Source organism: Hoplias malabaricus, chromosome 13 (assembly GCF_029633855.1).
Source record: "Hoplias malabaricus isolate fHopMal1 chromosome 13, fHopMal1.hap1, whole genome shotgun sequence".
Classification (NCBI taxonomy): Eukaryota; Metazoa; Chordata; class Actinopteri; order Characiformes; family Erythrinidae; genus Hoplias; species Hoplias malabaricus.
In genome coordinates, this window is record NC_089812.1 from 34,657,641 (window position 1) to 34,679,366 (window position 21,726).

The 21,726-nt window shown below is 39.3% G+C and overlaps 1 protein-coding gene across 4 annotated transcripts in view; it reads left to right on the forward strand.

The window, feature by feature from the left end:
- Positions 1 to 21,726, forward strand: part of arhgap17b (Rho GTPase activating protein 17b) — a 33,693-nt gene extending 11,967 nt beyond the window's left edge. Inside the window, exons 3-22 of one of the 4 annotated variants that reach the window (XR_010795156.1) lie at positions 2,694 to 2,798; positions 3,318 to 3,394; positions 5,130 to 5,241; positions 5,326 to 5,402; positions 5,600 to 5,717; positions 6,561 to 6,629; positions 6,754 to 6,835; positions 7,760 to 7,887; positions 9,120 to 9,231; positions 9,878 to 9,959; positions 10,130 to 10,210; positions 10,293 to 10,406; positions 10,487 to 10,578; positions 11,901 to 12,057; positions 13,192 to 13,410; positions 14,771 to 14,907; positions 15,490 to 15,933; positions 17,231 to 17,248; positions 18,987 to 19,031; positions 19,821 to 21,726. Coding sequence is in view for 3 of the 4 variants with exons in the window: in XM_066641799.1 (XP_066497896.1) it covers positions 2,694 to 2,798; positions 3,318 to 3,394; positions 5,130 to 5,241; positions 5,326 to 5,402; positions 5,600 to 5,717; positions 6,561 to 6,629; positions 6,754 to 6,835; positions 7,760 to 7,887; positions 9,120 to 9,231; positions 9,878 to 9,959; positions 10,130 to 10,210; positions 10,293 to 10,406; positions 10,487 to 10,578; positions 11,901 to 12,057; positions 13,192 to 13,410; positions 14,771 to 14,907; positions 15,490 to 15,933; positions 19,821 to 19,936 (2,322 nt within the window). In the remaining variant the exon portion in view is untranslated. The remainder of the gene's footprint in view (positions 1 to 2,693; positions 2,799 to 3,317; positions 3,395 to 5,129; positions 5,242 to 5,325; positions 5,403 to 5,599; positions 5,718 to 6,560; positions 6,630 to 6,753; positions 6,836 to 7,759; positions 7,888 to 9,119; positions 9,232 to 9,877; positions 9,960 to 10,129; positions 10,211 to 10,292; positions 10,407 to 10,486; positions 10,579 to 11,900; positions 12,058 to 13,191; positions 13,411 to 14,770; positions 14,908 to 15,489; positions 15,934 to 17,230; positions 17,249 to 18,986; positions 19,032 to 19,820) is intronic. The other 3 variants (XM_066641800.1, XM_066641799.1, XM_066641801.1) reach the window with 3 other exon arrangements.

The window sequence follows — 21,726 nt, forward strand, 5'->3', positions numbered from 1 at the left end:
AAAATACCCAAGTATTTGTAAATTGTTGGAAATGTTACAGCAACTGCCATGGTTAAAGAAACGCCGTGGTTAATCTATTTCTGTAATCAAACTTTGTCATTCACCCTAGACTGTAAGACTGACTTTAAAACAAGTATTCATACCTGTCACTTCAAACCCAACAGCCTTTTTAAAAGGCCTTCAGGTTTAAACATGCCAGCTGGTAACGAAGAATGAAGGCTGTTCAGCCTTTTTTCCCCCCTCAATAAGAGGGAAAGTAACAGTTCCTGCCAAACCCCAGAGTGCAGCCAAGCCTTCTACAGCATGCTCCAGCTCAGCGTATGCATTCCATGTCAAAGGGTCAAAGTTTAACTGCCTACCGGCTCTTCGTTTCAAGTTGACTCTACTGCACCAATGACAAAAGGCAGGGCGATAATAGCCCCATAAACTTAGGCTTTCAAGACAGGTCACACAGAACAGTGGGAGTAGTAAGTTACAAACCATATTTATGAAAGTGCTTATTTATAGTTTTACTTTTATATGTGTTCTGCGAAGTGTTGCTTGCATGAGAACCAGATTGCTTTGTAGTACTTGGGAAAAAAAATCTGTGTATACTCTATGGAGCAGGTCCCCACTTGAATCTATGGGACATCCAGGATGCTAGGAGTCAGTATGATATTTCATAACTTGAAGAATCTCTGCAGAAAATGACTGGTTGCTCGTCTTAAGTAGGACCTATCACGTAGGCTAGTTTTGTCACTGATACTGTTTTAAGGAAGTAACACTAACTGATAACATCAGCTGTTGGATTTAAAATTTTAATATGATAATATGAAGAGAAACGTTTAACCAGCGTTTTACTGGCTCCTTATATTTCTTCAAATCAAATACACAGCCCAAACTCACAAAGACTTAAAGTAATATAAATTCAAAACATGCCAAGTTCAAGTAATTGTATATTGCTTACACCCCCCCCCCCCCCCAAACGTTATATTGGCATCATCTCACATTGAAGGCTTTACTGGGAAACTGACCCTAGATCAGCTTGTTTTCAGGTGTGTTCAGTAATAAATTGTCACTCTATGATGAATGTTGTGAGTTTGACCCTTGCACGGACAGTGCGGCCCCAGGCAGCTTTAGCCTCATCATCATTTCCCCTCCTTGTGGAAAATCTGCTTAGACTGGAACAATGTTCTTTCCACTTTATTTTCTTTAACATGTACACGCCCTTTTATTAGGCCATACACTGAATGCACAACACAGTTGGAAGTTTGGGTAATAACCAATTGTTCTTTCTCGCAAACAGTTTATTTAATTACATGTCCCTCAAGTGGGACATGGCTTTTAGCAGAAAGCAGAACTAGAAGCCCTGAAGAGAAAAAAAAAACAATTCACGTGTTAAGTTTCACTTCCACTACAGATTGACGGAGTCTGCTTGTACAATTACTGGGCACTGTATGGGAATTTAATGTGTGCGCCTTCAAAATGTGCAAGACATGTCCTGCTTTCTGTGCCAACTGTATTCATGAAGAGACTTTTATTGCTTTTACTGGCCGCTCACTACCAGAGCAGATTCAGACTTACGCAGCAGATCCTAGATCATGACTGAAGCCTCCTGGCAGCTGTGCACTGCACACAATAAACCACCAGACAGGAGGAAAGCCCCGGGCAAATTAGAGCCTGGGATTAATACAGATATTAAACCACAGTTCAGCCAAATAAAACCCCTCAAATATACATGTTGTTATAACCCCAAATGAAATTGATCATTTTATAAAAGCTTAATGTCTGAAGGCAGAATCTTATTATTATACCTAACCAATTGGCATGAGGCATTGTAATTGATTGGGCATGATATTTGCATCATGTTAATTTGCAATTATAACTCCATCTCACATTTTCTGTATCAACATAGAAAGGTATTAAATATATTCATTGTGTTTGTATATATGTGACAAAAGCTGAGGGGTGAACACTGACAGTTTTATTACAGATGTTACCGTGCACAAAAATTTGCTTTCAGTTGTGGTCGTAGAAAAACATCACCTTTGCACCACTACCCACCCTTTTCTTTTAGCTGTCTATCACCAGTGCAAAACCCAAGAAGCAAAACAAGTCATGTTTAATCAAAAACATTTTGGGGAAGTGGATATATGTATAAATCTTAATTTATAAGTACTCTGACTACAATCTATCACTACAGAGTGCCAGCTGAAAGCAGACAGGGTGTAGCAGCTGCTGGCTTTGAGGAACAGTCAGTTTTGCTCAAACCAAGAGTAGGAAGAACTATACTGGAGTGTATAAAACTAAAACACTGCAAGAGAAATGTGAATTGAAAATGTACCGTGCAACACCAGTCAAACTGAAACCCTTTTGCACTGTCTGCAGTAAAGGTCCTGCTTGGAGGGCATTCCCTGAGAGTATTTACATTCCAGAGAGTAAATGTCATTTATAATTCAATAACCATGAACTGGAGAGTTTATACAAAAAATGCTGTTACTACTACTACTACTACTAATAATAATAATAATAATTAATAAATTAGCAATAATAAAATGTATTGCGTATGTTTTCATTACATTTATGGTATTTTATAAAAATTAGACTGCACATTATTTTACTTACATTTTCTTTCCAGTTATAACAGCTGTTAATATACAAGTTCATATTTTGCAATTAATTTAAGGGCTAAACCTTTATTCTGTTGTTTACAGATTGAGCGCCGCCTGGAGACAGTGCGGTTTGTCTCACATAATGCGCACAAGAAGTTGGTCTCCTGTCTGCAGGGTCACGTGGGCACTGATGTGGACAAGAGACATGTAAGTAAACAGTGGTCACAAGACTGCAGGACCTTTTGGGTTTATAACTTCGTAAACCCTTTTGGGGGCCCACTCTCCTGTAGTGGTGAAAGTAATTCCGATGTCAATATGAACAATATAAGATCCACGGTAAAAACTTCCAAGAACAAATTAGAAACATGACAAATATTGGTAAATATTAATATTTTTAAACTCAATTTAAAACGGAGTGAGCTGAACTGACGGCAGTGCCCTTCGTCAATCAGTGAGAGATGTCGCAAATAATGTATATTGAAAATGTGATTAAGAATCATATCATTATTAAAACATTTTATATTGTGATATATATTGATTATTATATATTGAATTATTCTCCAGACATAGTTTTAATATAATTACCAAATCTTCCGTAGTAGTCATTCAATAATAAGTCAGAAGGTGAGTAACTAAGGCTTGGTTTATTGTGCACTTCTGTGCACTTCACTCAGACAGTGCTTATTCTATAACATGGTTCTTGTTTGTATGTTTGTTCACTTTCAGAAAAAGCTACCCTTGACAGGTCTTTCTCAGGCCATGCTGGAGGGAGGGATCCAGTTAGGAGAAGAATCTATGACTGGGTAGGTTTACCTGAAAGGTGTTTCTCTATAGTGGAGGCTGTACATATGTTCAAACATATTGGGACACAAAAATACAAGTAACTACCCTAGCCATGCCTTTATGGACCTTGCTTTGTGCACTGGGGCACAGTCTTGCTGAAAAAAGGTTTCCTTTCATTGGAGCTTAGGGGCTCTGGCTATCCCATGAAAAACAACCCTATTTCGTTACCGCTGAGTTTACAGCTGGCACAATGTTCCCCTGGTGTTCACCAAACCCCAAGTCATATGCCAGACTGCCAGAAGCGTGATTCATCACTCAACAGAACATGTTCCACTGCTCAAGAGTGCAGTGGTGGCGTGCATTAGACCACTCAATTTAATGCTTGGCAGTGCGCTTGGTGATATAAGTCTTGCATCCAGTTGCTCAGGCATGGAAACCAATTCCACAAAGCTCCTGATGAACAGATTTTGTGTTGATGTAAATGCCAGGGTTGGTTTGGAACTCTGCAGTTATTGAGCCAGCAAAGCATTGGTGACTTTTACACACGGTATGCCTCAGCACTCAGTGACCCCAATCTGTAATTTTTAAGTGGTCTACCATTTGTGGCTGAGTTGCTGTGGTTCAAAAGCACTTGCACTTTTAATACTTGTATGGTAGTACCACCAACAGTTGGTAGGATATTGAATATTAAGAATATTTTGCAAATACAAAGTACCACACTTGAATTCTTAGTTTTTAAGACTACCCATTTTTTCACAAATGTTTGTAAAGACAGACTGCATGATAGGGGTTTGATTTTTATACAGCTGTGGCAATAGGGTTGAATGAAACGCCTGTATTCTATCAGATGTATCCCAATATTTTTGTACACAGAGTGTACCTTTTGGTTTTCTAAGTGAAAAAATAAACACCACATTCTGTGAAGAGAACACACATGTATATTTTAATGGAAAATGACTTATTTGCACAATTTAAAATAGATTAAAAAAATGTAGTCTGTGGAAAAGAGCATGTTTCCAATTTAAATGTCAAGAAAACATCATCTGACAGGTATGTCCAAACATTTGCATTTGACTTATCGCGTATTCCACAGATTAAGGGAAGGTAACATATGGACTGAATTTGATTTGGCATGAAATGCTTTAGACTTGACAGTTCCACCTAAAAAAAATTGAAAGAAAGAAGCCCAGTAACACAAGAACTCTTTTTTAAATGTAAATCACTTTTAATAAATAGATATTATTTAAAACAATGCATTTCTCATTCATTTGCTTAAACAGTTTGATTAGAATCAGATGGGTCACACCACAGTTCCGTTTTCCCTCATTATTTGCATGTGGCTGAATGTCAAGCAGCCATAGCAGCAGTCTCTTGGTCCGTTTTTGAACATGATGATACGTAGTGTGATTACCTATCATTGTAAGCGGGTGGTATGTTTACTATAACACTTAACTTGCTGCACTTAACATGGGTAAATGTAATAATATGGACCAATAGAAATGCTCCTAAATAATTTGGAGTTAAAAAATATACGTTTTTAATGTAAAAAATGTAGATAATATACATTTTTAAAAAATATTTTAACGATTGGTTGGATTACCTTTTCAGGAACGGGTGTTCCAGATGATCAGGAATTATTTTTTTTTACTCTAGTTGTTGCGAGTCAAATGGGAGTCTAATATTCCACATTCCAAAAGTATTTACTTCCCATTTAATCAGCATTGTATGTACATGTTATTGTGTGTGTATATACAGGAAGATGATGGAGTTGTGTGGGGAAGCTGAAAGTAAACTTGCCTATGTGCAGAGCCAACACGAGGTCCAGCTAGAGAAAGACATCCTGGATCCACTCAATCAGCTCGCGGAGGTGAACGGCTCACAGATTAGACATAAAGAGTTTTTAGTAATTGATATGGTGCAGATTTTACATTATTTACATTTCTGCAAACAGGTTGACATTCCCAATATCCTGAAGCAGAGAAAGCAGCTAGCTAAGCTTGTACTGGATTATGATTCTGCAAGAGCAAGGTGGGCACAAGGATGAGAAGACTCAAGTTTTTGCTCAATACATTTTGTATAATGTCATTTGTGCGTTGTCACACTTCTGGATACAGCATTAAATTACATTAAATATTACCTTAAATGACCTTACATTACATTAAATACATTGTATCATGTTGTTTATTTGTTGACGGCCATTTCACATCAACCTCTGTCTAATCCAGATATCTTCAGGCCAACAAAGCTATTCTGACAGCTACAAACAATCAGGCGATGACTGCCAAAGCAGACTTACTGAAGGAAGAGATGGACGAAGCCCATAATAAAGTAGAGATATGTAAGGTATGGTGGTGGATTCTTGTGCTATCTTTCTTTTGAGGGAAGGTCTCAATATCTGAACATGAGTCACAGCACGTTCTTCTGCTGCCCTTATAATCAAGGCAAGAATATGACTGAAGTGGACCGAAGGTACCGTAGGTTTCTCCTAAAACAACAACACATACATAGGCAGGCATGCTAATACGACGATATGGCTATGTTGTTTAAAACGTGATAGTTTTACAGGAATATTTCAGTGAAATGAGTGCAGTAATGTTGAGCTTGAACTGGTTAATAAATAGCGTGCATACAGCGAACAGAAAACGGAAGTGCCAAAATAAAGAATGCTTTAATAAGTGCAATATATCTTCATATTCGTATTTTTGGCTCAGCAAACTATTGAGAGTACTATAATTGTTGAAAATATATACAATTATTACCATCGTGGACTGATTTGATCATAATAGGGTTTCAGTAAGTTCCTTAATACTATGCAGTTAAAACACACGGATTATTGTTGTTTACAGGGTCTTTTTAACTAGTTTGGATGAGTCTTGTGTTGTGTATGATGATTAATAATCACAATAACATATCAATATTGTAATAAATCACAGTGACATATCAATGTTTACAATTTATCACAATGTGTGAATATTGTTTCAAAAGGGAACATTTTCCTGAGTCAAATGGTTTCAAAATGATTAATAAGTAATGTTTTTATTAATAATATTTTTTATTACTGATTCTGCTGTGATGCTTCAAAACTTACGCGTCCAGATATATTTTGTACCGACTGTATATACAATACATTAAGTTTTGTAGTACTTTTTTTCCTGCTGAATAAGTGAGCTCATCTGTTCTGTGTAGGATCAGCTGGCTGCTGACATGTATAGTTTCTCCTCCAAAGAGGGAGAATATGCTCTGTATTATGTCATGGTGAGTTTCTTCCTGCGCTTTCTAAAGATCCGCAGTAATTTGCTTCAATCAAAAATATTCAGCTGATACTTTAACATTCTTTTGGTGACATTTGTGTGCATTGAAGCTTTATTTCACTTGTCAGTTGTTAGAGGCCCAAGCTGAATACCACAGGAGGTCTCTGGCTTCTATTGAAAGCCTTCTGCCCACCATCCGATCACAGCAAGGTATGAAATTCCTTTCGTGTCATCATCATCATCATCAGACTTCTTTCAGTCCTGAGTTGTCATTGAAGATTTTATTAACAATTGGGATGTTAAACATTTAAAACATGAAAATTATTTGTAGTTATATATTTTTAAAAGTAATTTGATTATTATGTACATCAGAGCTTGTCTTTGCTACTCCACACTTCAGAAACCACACTATGTACATTTTTGGAGGAGTGTAGGAAACCAACATTCAGTTTGTAACTGATCAGTACACACCCTTCGTGATTAGGCAGCTTTTAAATGCTTCAAATTTTGTTCCTTTTGATTCCTTTTTTACCTTTTAGTAAAAAGTAAAAAAATTCATTGTTTTCATGCAAATTTGTAATTGTAAATTTTTTTGACGGCTGTGTTTAATCTCTTTATAATGTTACTTTTCACTTTAATTCTCTACCTGAAAATATAACATGCAGAATGTCTGTTAAAAATAACAATTAAAAAGAAAATGAAAAGTGACACAGCTTGAGGAGGGAGGGAGTTATATTTTGGCAGCTGTAAACAGACACACTTTTATCCATCTGTTCCTGAAGTTTCTTTTCAGCTTGAATTACTTGGAGTCAGAGTTAAGCAGTGGTGAATGTCGTCATGGTGCTGCCATGAGTGTAACTCATTTCATTCAGTCACTGGAGGCTTGGTGAACAGTTGGCTGATCAGACTCTATTCGGGTGGTATCTGTCTCGTACTGAGTGTAAATCAGCTCACACAGTGAAGCCATTAGTATCTTTATGGATATACCTGTCTGCTTTTGATTTCTGATGGTTTCCTGTCATAACTCAAATTCCAAAACCTCTGCTGGCAGACAGTAAAACCGTACCTGATCTTGTTCTTTCTCTCTCTCTCTCCCTCGCTGTGTCTCTCTCTCTCTCTCTCTCTCTTGTACAGACACATGGATGGAGAAGCCAGCATTTGGCACAGCTTTGGAGGAGCATTTGAAACGCAGTAACAGGGAGATTGCTCTTCCTGTAGAGGCATGCGTAATGATGTTGTTGGAGACTGGTATGAAAGAGGAGGTACAGAACACTACTAAGCAATTAAAACATAGTTATATATTATAGGGCATGTACAATAAAGTTTAAAATTAGGGATTAAACATATTACCATTATGTGTAATCCCTAATTCCATGAGTTATTTAATGCCTTGTTTGAGTCGCAGCCAATAACTGGTATAAATAACTGTTTGGAATTATACAAAAAAAAAATTATATATACACATACACAGCCATCTTGACCTTTCTTTTGTATTTTCTTGCTAAAATAACTAAGTCCAAATTGTGCATGATCTGCAAAAGCATGGCACTGTAGCGCTTGACTTGTCCAAACCTGTCATCAACTGGAAAAAAAAAACTGCTGCATTTTGAAAGGAAAATCACTTACAATGGAAACCCTGATGTGTTAAACAGCTGAAATACTACAGCGAGCAAGAATGGGGAACTACAGCAATTGGTCTCCTTAGGTCCCAAATAAAACACTCCCAGAGTTTTGTTTAAAGAATAGATAATGCAACACAATGGTAAACATAATATTATTCCAAACTTGTTGGGATGTGTCGCTGGAGTCGCACACACATGGGGTATAAATAAAATAAGAGCAATACATTTGTGTTTAGGTACTGTTGAGTACAGATGGACAGTTAGCATGTCCCACCAATCTGTTGAGATGCTGTGTTCGAAAAGAAGCGGTGTTTGTCTTCATGTGTAGGAGGAAGCATGTGCTCTCAGACCCTGGTTGGGAGCATTGGTTGTGACTGAGGAGAAGTTGCTCACACGCTGCTTACCAAATTGGGTGTTAATTATGCATGGATTAAGAATTAATATTTTCTAAATAATACTGAATAATCCTTAACCACATCATAGTGAGGCTTCCCTTTTTCTTCCTGCTTATTACGATATGTAGCAATGTAAGTAATTGATGTTGTTTTTGTCTACATTCCTGTGTCACATTCCTCCAATTTCCCAATAACACCCTTCTATATTGATTTTCCTGGAAAACTTTCTTTAGATGTTAATGTATACTTCAGTTCTCCTTTAAACTTTTCAACCCAGCCACTGGGTCCAGTTATAGTACAGAAATAAGACAGCTACTCCTTTCTAGATCTTTCTTGTCTTTTAGAAAATTCCTACCATGAGAAAACAGACCCTGACACATGGTTTGACAAACGATCTCTCAGCCTTTTGCCTCGACATGCAGTTTCAGCGTGTATGCAAATATATAAAGAGTATATTTTATGATTCTCTTGTTGCAGGGATTATTCCGTATTGCTGCAGGAGCCTCCAAACTGAAGAAGCTCAAGGCAGCACTAGACTGTTCCACTTCCCAGTTGGAGGAGTTTTACTCTGACCCCCATGCTGTAGCTGGTATGTTTCTGTTCTGCTGCCGTGCTCTTTTTCAAAGAGGAAATCAAAAATCATGAGATGCCATCAGTTTGTAGATTGGTTCTTGCTTCCAAATTAGTGCAATTTAAAAAAACGGTGCAGTTTCTTCCTGGTAGGTCACTGAAAAAGGCAAAATATGAAGATAGACGTCACTTACAGTTTAAAAACGTTGAGAAATATGTCGACTGTAAGGGGGTTTCAAACTAAACTATGGAACATTACTGTGGCACGTGGTCACTTTTAATTACTAATTTGACTCGCATCTCATTTGTAATCACTTGGTCATAGTTTGGGAACTATTTGTTTGTATTAGAACATACACTCATTTATGCCATATTTGAATTTTATTTCAAATCAAACACATTTAAAAGAAAGTGTAGCTTGACACTGTCTCTCTGTTGGTGCTGTAAGATAAAGAAGTAAAGAAAAAGGGCTCTAATCACAGTATCAGTGTTTTTTTCCATTCCTTATTTACACACATCTGCTCTTTCCCCACAAAACCAGACAAACCTGATTTCACTGTTAAAACTGCAGCTTGCCATATTGCTGCGAGCACTGTTGCGTAGTTCAGTCTTGCCACGAGAATCACAGACTCCATGTTTATCTTTCTTTGTTTTCCCATCGTTAGGAGCCCTGAAGTCGTACCTGAGAGAACTGCCAGAACCTCTAATGTCATTCCTGCTTTACGACGAGTGGATTAAAGCATCAAAGTAAATATCACAATCCATGCAAAGTTTGAACACTTAAATAGTAATTCAGATATTTTTTAATGTAGAAAACACATTGAGTTTGTGTTTATTGGTGCAGACTCATACTGCAACTCTGTGTGTTTCTGTACTAAAACCTCTCTTCCCTTGTCTGTCTGTTACCCTCTGTACAGCATTTCTGACCCAGATAAACGACTGCAGGCTCTTTGGGTGACATGTGACAGTTTGCCAAAGGCCAACAAGGCTAATTTAAGGTACAGAAACTCGCCTCATTTTGTTAGATAGTTTAGCACCCGATTAGTAAATAATAATAAAGCACCCCTTATGTTCTTAAAGGTATTTGGTGAAGTTTCTTGCCAAACTAGCTCAGGAGAGTGAGGTCAATAAGATGACCCCGAGCAACATTGCCATTGTACTGGGACCCAACTTGCTGTGGGCAAAGACTGAAGGGTGAGTTAGCTGAACTGATAACTCTGAAGTTGATAATGCAGCATTAACTGACCGCCAGATTTGTGTGTTGTTATCTATAGAACACTTGCTGAAATGGCAGCTGCTACCTCTGTCCATGTGGTGGCCATAATTGAACCCATCATCCAACATGCAGATTGGTTCTTTCCAGATGGTAAGTCCGAGACCTTTATTTAAAGGCTAAGCACCACTTAATGGACCTCCATGAATATTTCACATTATTGTAGTTACTGACAGATATAAGTATGAATTAAAATGAAAATAGCAGCTTAATTTGCTTTAAAACTGACAATGTTATTAAATTGACGGAAAAACCCGAGCTCGCTACAGAAATTCTTGAACGCAACCGTGACGTCACTGGTGGACAACAGCTGAACAACGCCGCGGTAAAACACCGTTATGACTGACTGTTATGACAGTATCTAGCTAAATAACCAACATTATTCATGACAATAGCCTAGCAATAAGCTAAACTCAAATTTAGAGGTACCGTTATTCTTGTAAATGTGATCGAAGTCGAACTCGAATTCATCCGACACTAGAAACCTCCGTAATGCAGCTACGTAGCCGAGTATAATCTGAGACACCGAGTTTAGCGAGTCAAGCTAACGTTAACTAACACCAACTAAAACAGGCGAAGTGAGTGTCCTTACCCTGTTTACCTCCATGTTACAGAGGCTCTTGAACACCTTTCGTTGGTGTCCTTACATGCCCATATTGTTGGAAAAGCGCCAGTGAAATGAGCTACAGATAACGGAGTGAGCGGAGGGTCCTTTCCAAAGTGTCCGTTTAAAGTGGACAAATGTAGTCCATTTTCTGGATATTTTGGGATCTTTGGGCCATTTGTTCACAGATGTCCCACTGTACATTGAATGATTGCAGCCAAAAACAACACACCTTTTCCTCATTTTGCATTAAATTAAGTGCAGCTTCTAGAGTTGTTGTCCACCATCTACGTCACAGGCAAGACGCCTATTAGAGTTTCCCAACACCGTTGGGGGTGGGGGGGGGGACCAACGGTCTTTTAAACCTTATTCCTTGAATTAGTAAGAAATAACATGTTTTCTGACTATCAATAAACACAAGTTAGGAACTCAAACTCCACTGTATTTATTTGTTTGACACTTTCATATCGCTGGTGCTTAGCCTTTAAAGACACTTACAATGATGTTAAATTACAGGTGTAAGCAGATTTGTGTCGAGTTCTTGCCTAAGAACTTCTATTAACTTAACATGGAGTGTTAGCCAGAGTGGGGAATTTGAATGAATTATAGCAGAACATGTCAAAACAATGGTGTACAGCTCAAGACAAAACACTGTTTAGAACTAAAGCAACATTTGTGTGACGTTAGCAGTTGGAAACCTGGAAAATGGCTCAAAAAGACAAGTCAGATGTGTTGGGGAAAAAATGACAGCATAGTGGATGATCTATTTGCTTCAATTTAAGATCCGTCTCTTTTTTTGGTCATCCTTCAGATGTAGACTTCAATGTTTCCGGCATGTTTGCCATGCCCACTGCCCCCATGCACCAGCTTAGTTACCCAGGCACTCCTGAGCCTGAGCCGCCCATGATTGACAGAAGACGCCCAGGCAGCCAGAGCGGGCTGGAGGCTGAGACCCCCCGAAAAGACAGGTACCCATCCCACCCTCGCCTTCACAGACAAGACTCCAGAACCACGGCTGTGTCTGCTTTCTATGTAGTGGCCAATGAGTCTGTCACAGTCCAAGCAGACAGCCAGTCTCCGCCACAAGAGATTGTGTAGTTACTCACTCATGGTCCATTTCTAAGGGTGTTCTGTCTTATCGTCATGTGTGTGATTAATGCAATCAATAAAATTTGTTTTCCCTCCTGGTCTGACATGATAAACCGAGTGATATCATGTGGTTATTATGGGTCTTTGTGAGTAATAGTTATTTAGCAGAGGACTTACCTGAGCTGGCTCCTTGGTAACTTGTGTCTAAGTGAAGTTATCTATTAACTGTTAAATAGAATACAGCTTACAAAGTATCCCAGCGAGAGCCAGGCTTCTCAGGACTGTGTGAGGTATTTACTGGCATTGCACCACACCCTCAGGCACTCCTCTCCTGTTGACTAAATGCAAGTTCAAAGGTCGAAAAGCTATGGTTATGAGGTATTGTGCTGCAGAGTGCTCCTTTAGTAGAGCTTTAAAAGGACATTGCTAAGTTTGCTAAATGAAGCTAATGCTTCTCTGCATTTCTCGACATGAAGTGGAATATTAAGAAGTGCTCAAATTGCACAGAATTGTTTACAGACCTTTGAAATGGTTATAATATTAATAATAACAATCCAGCTTGTGTAAAGCTTTTTAATGACTAATCTATAATTTATAATGCCTTAAAACAGCCACATTCTCACATCTACACTTTTACAGTGTGCCAGTTGCTAGTGGATCCATTTCTAAGCGGCTAAGAGAGTTTGCCAGTGGTAGCATCTGGATTTAGTTAGGGGATTCTATGTAAAGAAGTTCTTAACCTCTTATAAAACATTATAAACAAACATATACAGTGTGTTGTGTGATTATGAGAGTGAAGTATTTGAGGGCTAAAGCACTGAATTATTTTTTTTCCTGGTTTAAATTGTCTAGCTGTGTTTACTGTTTTTACACTGCCCTCTATTTGCCCTGGTGTGTGTGTTTGGGGCGTGTGTCCTCTTACTTTACTCTGGGCTCTAATGGTACTCTATCACCACAGGTGGAGCTGTGTCAGGTGTATGTATTTCACCCTCTCTCCCCTCTCCCCTTCATAGCCCCACTAGCAAACAACCGGAGTACACACCTCGTAGAACGGCCACTATAAATAGAAAGCAGCACTCCTCCCCCTCCTTCCAGCCACCTCTACCTCCAGTAGAGGTGGGGGATGCCCCACCTCCATCACCCGTAGGGGGTTCAGAGGCTGGCCTGGCAGGTGCTATAGTCGCTCAGACCCAGCAGCCTTTAAACCAGCAGCAATCTGCTGAGGACAGCAGGTAAGGACCGTTCGCAAAAAAAAAAAAAGGCCCATCTTTTTGCCACACTGAAGCTGCCAAAAAATCAGGAGCATTTTCCAATTCTCCAACCTTTACCTGTCTGATGATTCTGCACTAGGATACAGTCTGTCATTGCAACTCTAATCTCAAGTTGTCCTTTATGAGTAGTTCTCTTAAATTCGTGGTCACCAGCCACCCTCCTGAAGATCTGCATTCCTGCAGGTTTCACCGTCAACATAACCACTGTCCTACAGCCTCCCAGAACACAGCCAACATCCTTGGTCTTCGGTGTCTGACGTTATCCAAGCCATAATCTAACACACAGCAGCTAAGTAATTACGTATTCCTGTAGGAAGTCTTTAGCGTGATCATATGAGCTAGAATAGTAACGTCAGACGACTGGAGGCAGGGTTGGCCATGGTCCTAAACCCCAGAAAATACGTCGAATTGATCAGAAATGAATAACTTACCAAGTAGCTACCAACCGTACTTTGGGAGAATTGACATTCTCCCAATTTAGCAGTTAGCACTTAATCTATCACGCACCATGCTAACAACCATAGATGATAAGTGTCTAGATATGAAAAAAAAATGCAATTCAGTCTTGGGGAAATGAAACCTAATAGCACTGAGCATGTGAACATGCATTCTCCCCAAATCAGTACATTTAGCTGGATCTGCTTTGATAGATAAAGGCTACAACTGGACTGGAGGCAAGTAGTCAATGTCAGATGTGGTGATAAGAGTTGAAGCTAAAGTCTGTAGAGAGGTAGATCTCTAGGAGCAGGGTTGGTGACCACTATCCAAAATCATCATTAAATCTCCTACAAGTAAGTAAAAAAATCTCTTAGGAAACAGTCATTTACCTTATGGCTTCAGAGGTCTGGTTGAAGCTTCTCAATTTAGATATTCAGGCGTATTCCGGGCTTCCAGATTCCTGTCCGAGTCTGGAAGCTTCTTAGTCAGCTGTCTGCTCAGACTGATCACGCTCTCACTGTGGCTCTTTACAGCCTTCCCTCCATCCTTCCTGGTGTTTCTTCTTTTAGTCCTCTCTGATTCACTGTCACCGCTGTTGTCTGGACTAACTGTGACTTTCCTGCACAGACAGAATGCCTTATTAATGCGTTTCTGCTTTTCAGAAGAATGTAGTGCATGGCATGTTGTGTTATGGTCTGGTCATGTTGTTAATAGAAGCTGTGATCTTTTTTTTTTATTTTTATTTATTTATTTATTTTTTTTTTGGAGAGTGTATACGTTTTTCCACTTACCACCAACCTGAAAGATGCATGTTCTTCCATAGCATGGGAAATGGAATGCAGCCTTGCGTATTTTTAAAAATGCCTCTTTTGTCCACCTGCAGAGTTGTCCAAGACCCAGCTTCCACTCCACCAACTCTGAGGAATGGGCCAGGAGGTCCACTTGGATCACCTGCACAGCTCACTGTGGGGACACCAGCGTCGGCCTCCAAAGGCCCCAGTCCAAATTTGCTACGCAGAGGTGTGTCAACGATATCTTAACTATCTTAGTAGCTTTTTTGTTATTAAAGTGATAATTTTCAAAATTTAATTTATTTCTCAAATGATTGGTTTGGTGTATTTTTGAAATCCTCAAACTTGTATTCGAAGCAAAGACTTGAAACATAGACAGTTGCTGCCTTGGTTCACTAGGTCAGTGGTAATGTTTGTGGTGTAGCATAGTGCTAACTTTGACGCCCTCCATTGGCCAGTGTAGGGTTCGGTTTCCCACTTGCACTGTAAGAGCCCCTAAGCTAAACTCCTAACAACGTTTGACCTACAACAGTGGACTGTAAGCTGCTCTATATAAGGACATCGACTGAATGCAGAAATGTAAACGAGAAGTTTGTCTATTCATCAACCGCAGCATAAATCATGAACTTTAGCTAGGTTTAGCGTTGTGGGAAATAATGTTAGACGTGATATACTTCTGTGTATTTATTACACTGAAAATATATTGTTATAAGATAATTGTCCATTTCTCCCAGCTTTAATTTTATATATAAAGTAACCCTGGGCAATGATTTGTGATCAACTATGAACCCCTGTGCTTTTATATTTTAAGGTACAAAGAAGCAGGCCCCAGCACCACCAAAAATGACAAACAGCCCCTCTGCCTCCTTAGCCCAGACCCCTAAAGCAGCACCCAGCCCCTCCACTTTGGGCCCGGTCCCAGTGTCCATTACAGCATCTCCTCAACCTACAATTGCACCACGGCGTCACTCCAACAACCAGTTACCCTTCCAAGCCCCCAGTCACCCCCCTCCACAGCCCCCTCCACCCAGCGCAACAGAACTAGAGCCATCCCCTCCCAGCACCCCGACCCCTCCAGACACACCTCCACACGACAATATCCAGACCACCCCACATCCTTCCTTTAACTCAGGCTCTCTCACTCGCCCTCGACCTGTACCCAGACCCCGACCTCGACCCAGCGTCCCCCCGCCTCCTCAGCCTGTCGGTGATGGTTCTAATGGAGTCTGCACCTCTGCATCCAAGATCATCACTGGTAAGAGCTTTTATTCTTCAAATGAACCCTCTAGCATAATTTGTATACGTTTAATGAAAAATAAGCCAATCTAAATCATTTATATATATACAGTATATATTATTTAACATGGAAGATATGGGGTAGTATGTGTCAAAATAAGAGTTCCTTCAAAAATTCTAATGTTGATAATAAGGTGCAAAAAGACATGACCACCAATATTATATACAGGAGGTCCTCGGGTTACGTCAGTCCCGAGTTACGGTGTTTCGTGGTTACGACACATCTCCCATTTTACTGTATAAAGCCTGGTTTAGACTTAAGTGGTTTTGCGCCGTAAACGTCGTACTTTGGTGTGCGCGGCGGAAGAATACTTCGTGTTTGGTGTGCGCGGCGGAAGAATACACGGTTACGCGGCTCGGGACTGAGGAGGATAGGTGTTAGGTTAGGATAAGTGCTTACCGTACGTTATTTACGTACAGTATGTACGTATGTTCCGTCTTACGCCGAAAATCGGTTTACGACGCGACGTAGGAACGGATCAACGTCGTAAGTCGAGGACCCCCTGTATACTTTAAATATTTTTGATCGTTTAAAATTATATTCTGAATAATATAAAATTGAGGAAGGCTCCCTTCTATTAATTTGAGCCACATTCAGTTGTTGAAGCCTGTGCCCATTTGCTTAAAGCATCTTAAATTAATTTTCCTTTAGGTTTTCCCTTTGCTTTTTTTGTGAGTTCTCTCCAGGATTTTTTATTTTAATTAATTTTAAGCTTTTGATAGTTACAAAGTTTATTTTTTTAATGTATAGCTTTAAATTTGATCTTTTCTGCGAGTTATTTTCCTAGTGTGTAATTCTTGATTGTGGAGCCGAGCTGTCGTCTTCACATAAATGTGGCTTGAACTAAATCCAAATAATGTATTGTTGTCCCGACCCAAAGACATCCTCTTTTCTTGATTGCCAACAAAATAAATTCAGGAAGGAAATGACTCTTAAAATAAAAAACACAGACATTCCTTTTTTTTCCTTATAGTATGAAAAAGAAAGTTAGTAACAATGAGCAAAGCAGAGAACATTGAGCTCGAATAAGAGCTGAGAGGGTTTAGTTTCTGATTATTGAAAATCATCAAGGTCATTAAATATCTCATAAGTCAGAGTGAAGCCCAACTCCAGCCCTGAATCTTTCCCCACATTGTGATGTAAATGGATGGAAAGTCGCAAATGTTGTGGAGAGAGAGTTGTTCCATCTTTATTCAGAGCAGAGCAGAACGGTTAAGATGATGTGTTACTGACTAGTGTTCGCATACTTTCACAGGTTGAGGACCGTTATGAGGTAGTAACCTGAAAACTTGTTCTAATATTAACATGAAACTCTTGGGGTCGTCTTCATCGCATCATAACCCACTTTTGATGTTCACTTTCCATCTTTCAATGCATTTTATTTCCATCTCACAATGTGATGAGTTACATAGTTTAAATCTATACTGGAGGTGTTGGACAGTTGGTTTTTTAACGTGATGTCAGTAGCAGTGGGAGCTGTAGGAAGATGCTAGACCCATCTTAAAAATGAACTCAGAAATAAAGGTGTGGAAAACAAACCTATTTCCCAAGAGAGTTCAAATGCAAATCTGTCTCACAGCTGGGACTTGACAGCTCCTTCTGCTTTTTGTTAAACGTATCTAAAGAAATCACTTGGGCTTGAAAAACCTAGTCTGGCCGTGGCACAAAAGAAGCTAAGGCCTAAATGACCTTTCATTTACTGCTGTTTAGTTCCTTTAAGGCAGAGATGATGATGGGCAAATGGAAAGACCCTTTTACAGCCTTTCACTTTATCACTCGGTGCCTGTGCCCCTTGTGGTCTCAACTGTTAAAACCATCATAACATCAGTCTAATAAAATGCATTAGACAATACGAACCACTTCTGATTAGTTGACGTTGTAATTGTTTCAAACGTCAGACAGTGGCCCTCAGCTCACTCCTTTAACAACGGTTCAACTGGAATAAGTTTTCTTGACATAATAATGCATGTAAACGGTGAAATGCAGTAGTGCAGCGATCTTCAAAGATTACATAAAGCATTGCAAAGGGAAACATTCCAGGGACTTGGCCTGGACACTTAGGCCGTTCGTTTTGAATGCAGCCAAGGCAAGGCCAGCAGCTGCAGGAAGCATATGGATTGCTGTGGCTAGTAGTAAAGAGGCACTGGAGAATTCTCGATAATGGATGGAATATTCTTGTCATTTTATAATGATCTGATGTATCATGATCCCCCAGTAACCTTTCAGCTCATGGTCTCATTTCAGTGCACGCCACGGCCATAGCGCTGATCCTATGAGAAGAAACTAGCGTATGTTTTACCGAATGGGGCCTCCTAATAATAGTAGAACCATTTACTAAATGGGGGTGTAGTAAAGCTGTAAATGTATGAGTTTGACACACGGTGTAAGCGGAGGTCAGAGTGAGCGGGGCTTGGAAATATCTTTATCTACTACAAAAAGGAGGTACTGCAGAGAAAGTTTGATAACCACTGCGTTAAAGAAGAATGGGTAGGGTGTGTTTAGCTTTGTAACCCCCGGTGAAACACTAACAAACAAGAACAAACGTCTTGGCAAAAAAAAGTTGAGGTAATATCCTATAAATTATACATTTAACCCATATTTCTTATTCAACGTAACAATCGTTAGTGGAAATGTGGTGCTCTGTGTAACTGCATGCTGCTTGAATGTGAGGATGTTCTAAGAACTGCCCAGTTGCTGCCCACCACCCAAAACTGACTTAGCATCATCACCATCGTCTCGGGCTCTCTCCGCCTGCATGTGCACAAGCTCCATGGTTCAGTTCCAGCCTCAAATCCATCACCACCTCCTCTTTGAGCTTGCATCATTTACTCTTTCACTGTTCGGGGTGCGGTCTTTTATTTTTTGAATGGTTAATTGTGAATGTTATAGTGCTTGCTGTAATAAATGACTATTCGTATGAGCCTTGCTTGAGGAACAGTTGATGAATGATTAATGACTGAATGAATTGGGTATCTTTTGATGCATGATTTGGCCTTGTGAAACTATTCCAGATGTGTGACCTCCTGCCTGTGAACTGAGTTGAAAGGCAGGCTATGGTAAGAACGCCAGGACTACAAGCTAACTTAGTTAACTATTAACCCTGTTTTCTGTTGCTAACAGCTAGCTAACCTGCATGTGGAGTAAATGTAATATTAGCATGCTTGCTTCTTAAAATGCTTCCCCACACCCACTTAGGGAATCTTTATGGGATAAATACGATTCACACCACGGATACTGTCTGAAGATGCTACGATTAGATTCACGTGTTAAGTTAATAACGCCTATGCATTGATGTCTATGGTCAAGAATTCGTATTAAATGCATCTACAGGACAGATACTTGGTGTGATCAGTGCTGACTTGCTTACAAACCAGTTCTGTGTTTTGGCTTCATATACACTGCTGGTCAAAGGTTTGTGGACTGCAAGAAATGAGCATGTTTAATTGTCCATTTGTGATCAGATTTAAATTGAGGACACGACATCCCATGAATAGCACTATATTTAAGTGTTGCATATTTTTACACCAAGACAGATCTGCAATTTCCACGTGGTAATAATAAACATTAGATCATTTCTTCATTATTTACTGTTTTATTGCAGCGATTGTTTTCCTCAAAATGAATCTGTAAGTCATTACTTCGTGTGTCAGTTTCCCAGATTTGATTCAACACTGAACCACACTTGAAACTAAGCTTTATCTGTGTCTGGGGAATTGAAAACAAGACGTTAAAAGTTGCAAATGGACAAATAAAACAAGCTAAATGTCCTGAGACCTTTGAAGGGCAGTGTTAAAAACTAGTTACTAGACTTGGTTGCAGTTTGACCCTATGTCCTTATTTCGCAGATGGGGGCGTGTCTTTGAAGGGGCCAGGGCGGGCCCTTGTCCCTGAGATTGCTGTTGAACAGCCTGAGGCCACACCCCCTGAAGCCGAGTACCATTCCGAGAGCACAATGCTGTGATGAAGCTGAAAGTCTTCCTCACTCACTCCTTCACTCTGTTTGATCACATTTTGGAGCATACAGTGACAATCTGATTTTTTTTTTATTTTCTTTTGGGACGGGACCAGACTCTTATCTTCTGTGCACTGATGGAGCTTCTTGGAGGCTGTTGCTGTTTTCCTTCTCATCAGGACAGTATCATAAATCTGTCAAAGACATGCTGTAAACTGTATACCATATAAACTCCTGACCAGAAAGAGTCACTTCTATCTTGTGCCAGATTTTCAGTGGCTTAGGCTTTTTCTTTCAAATAGAAACGTTTGTGTTCTGAATTTTTATTTTTTAAGCGCTATACCCATGTTTGTATTATTACTTGTGCCTTTAAAAGTGTTTTTACTGCACAGACTGTAAGGGAAGGGAGGAAACCAAAGCAGGCTGAGCTTTAAAGGGGATGTTAACAGAATGGTTATAGTTTATAGTTTCTGCGGACTTATATAATCAGGGTTCATTCCATGTGGTTTGATGTGCAGTGCCTCATTGTACAGAAACCTTACAGTGGTGGTGATAGGAAAACAAAAATACTCAGACTTTTATGTGGAATGATAAAGAAAATATAGAAATCTGAAGAGGGAATGGTACAAGTCTTGCTTTAAAATGCACAGCATTGAATATCACCCTTTTGTTGAACACTTCATTAAATTAATGCGAGTGGAACTAACTGTTAAAAGCCAGTTCCATGTAACCATTTCATGTACTAATTTTCCCTAAAGCTTTCAGAGGTGGACGTCTGGTTCCATTCACCACCGCTGTGGATACATCTGACGTGGCAAGTTCAGACATGTTCACGTACGAACCACCCCAGGTAACTTTTACGTTTTAGATTCAGTGACTAAACCGAAATTTTAAATTAATGGTATTTTCCCACTTTTCTAAATGTCCTTTTACACTCTAATTCTGAGTGTAGTGTATTATAGGTTACGTTTTGTTTCTCTCTTATTCCCAACTGCCAAAACATTATTTTACCACCCGAGTGCAGCATTCAAGTCTCAGTGCCTGAGAGATTATGGTGGATTGAGACTAAAGCCACACAGAAAGTGAATAACCTGATTATATGGAAACATTAGATTTCAAAAGGCAACAAACCCATACATTTTCAATGTAAAATGTATTTATGCCTGGGGTGCAATATTGCATTTAATTTGTTTATGCATTTAAGCTTTAGACAATCACTTTTATATACTTGGGTTTTAATAGGAATCATTTCAAACTATATATATATATATATATATCAGGGTTTAATTAATGGACCAAAGAATACAGCAATAAAACAAATCAAATGCAAAATAAAATGACCAAATCTTTGCTGGAATGTGTTATATAAGTGTGAATCTATTTCACCCCCCCACCCCCTTTTTTCCCTATTTTATTACCTCAGTTTGAGATGCTGTTCATCTGTTTGTTTTAAAAAGAATTTAGAAGGAAGAATGCTGCACAATTTCGTTTCCTACCAAAAAGACAATGCTACTACTAACAAAACTGTCAAGGAATACGTTTCCTCTCTATCACACTATGATGTAATTATTTAAATATAATTTGTCTTGCAGAGCAAATGGCTTCAGCTCTGAACCTAAAAATGTAGCTCCAACACAAATGTGGACGAATGCTATGGTTCAGTTAAACTCAGGAAATAGTCGGAAAACCCATTCAGCTCATTACAGTTTTAGCAGATCCCTGTTTCTGCGACATACTGCCCCCCAAAGGACCTTTACCAGGCTTGTCGTTTTTTTATTTTTTATTTTTAAAACAAACAT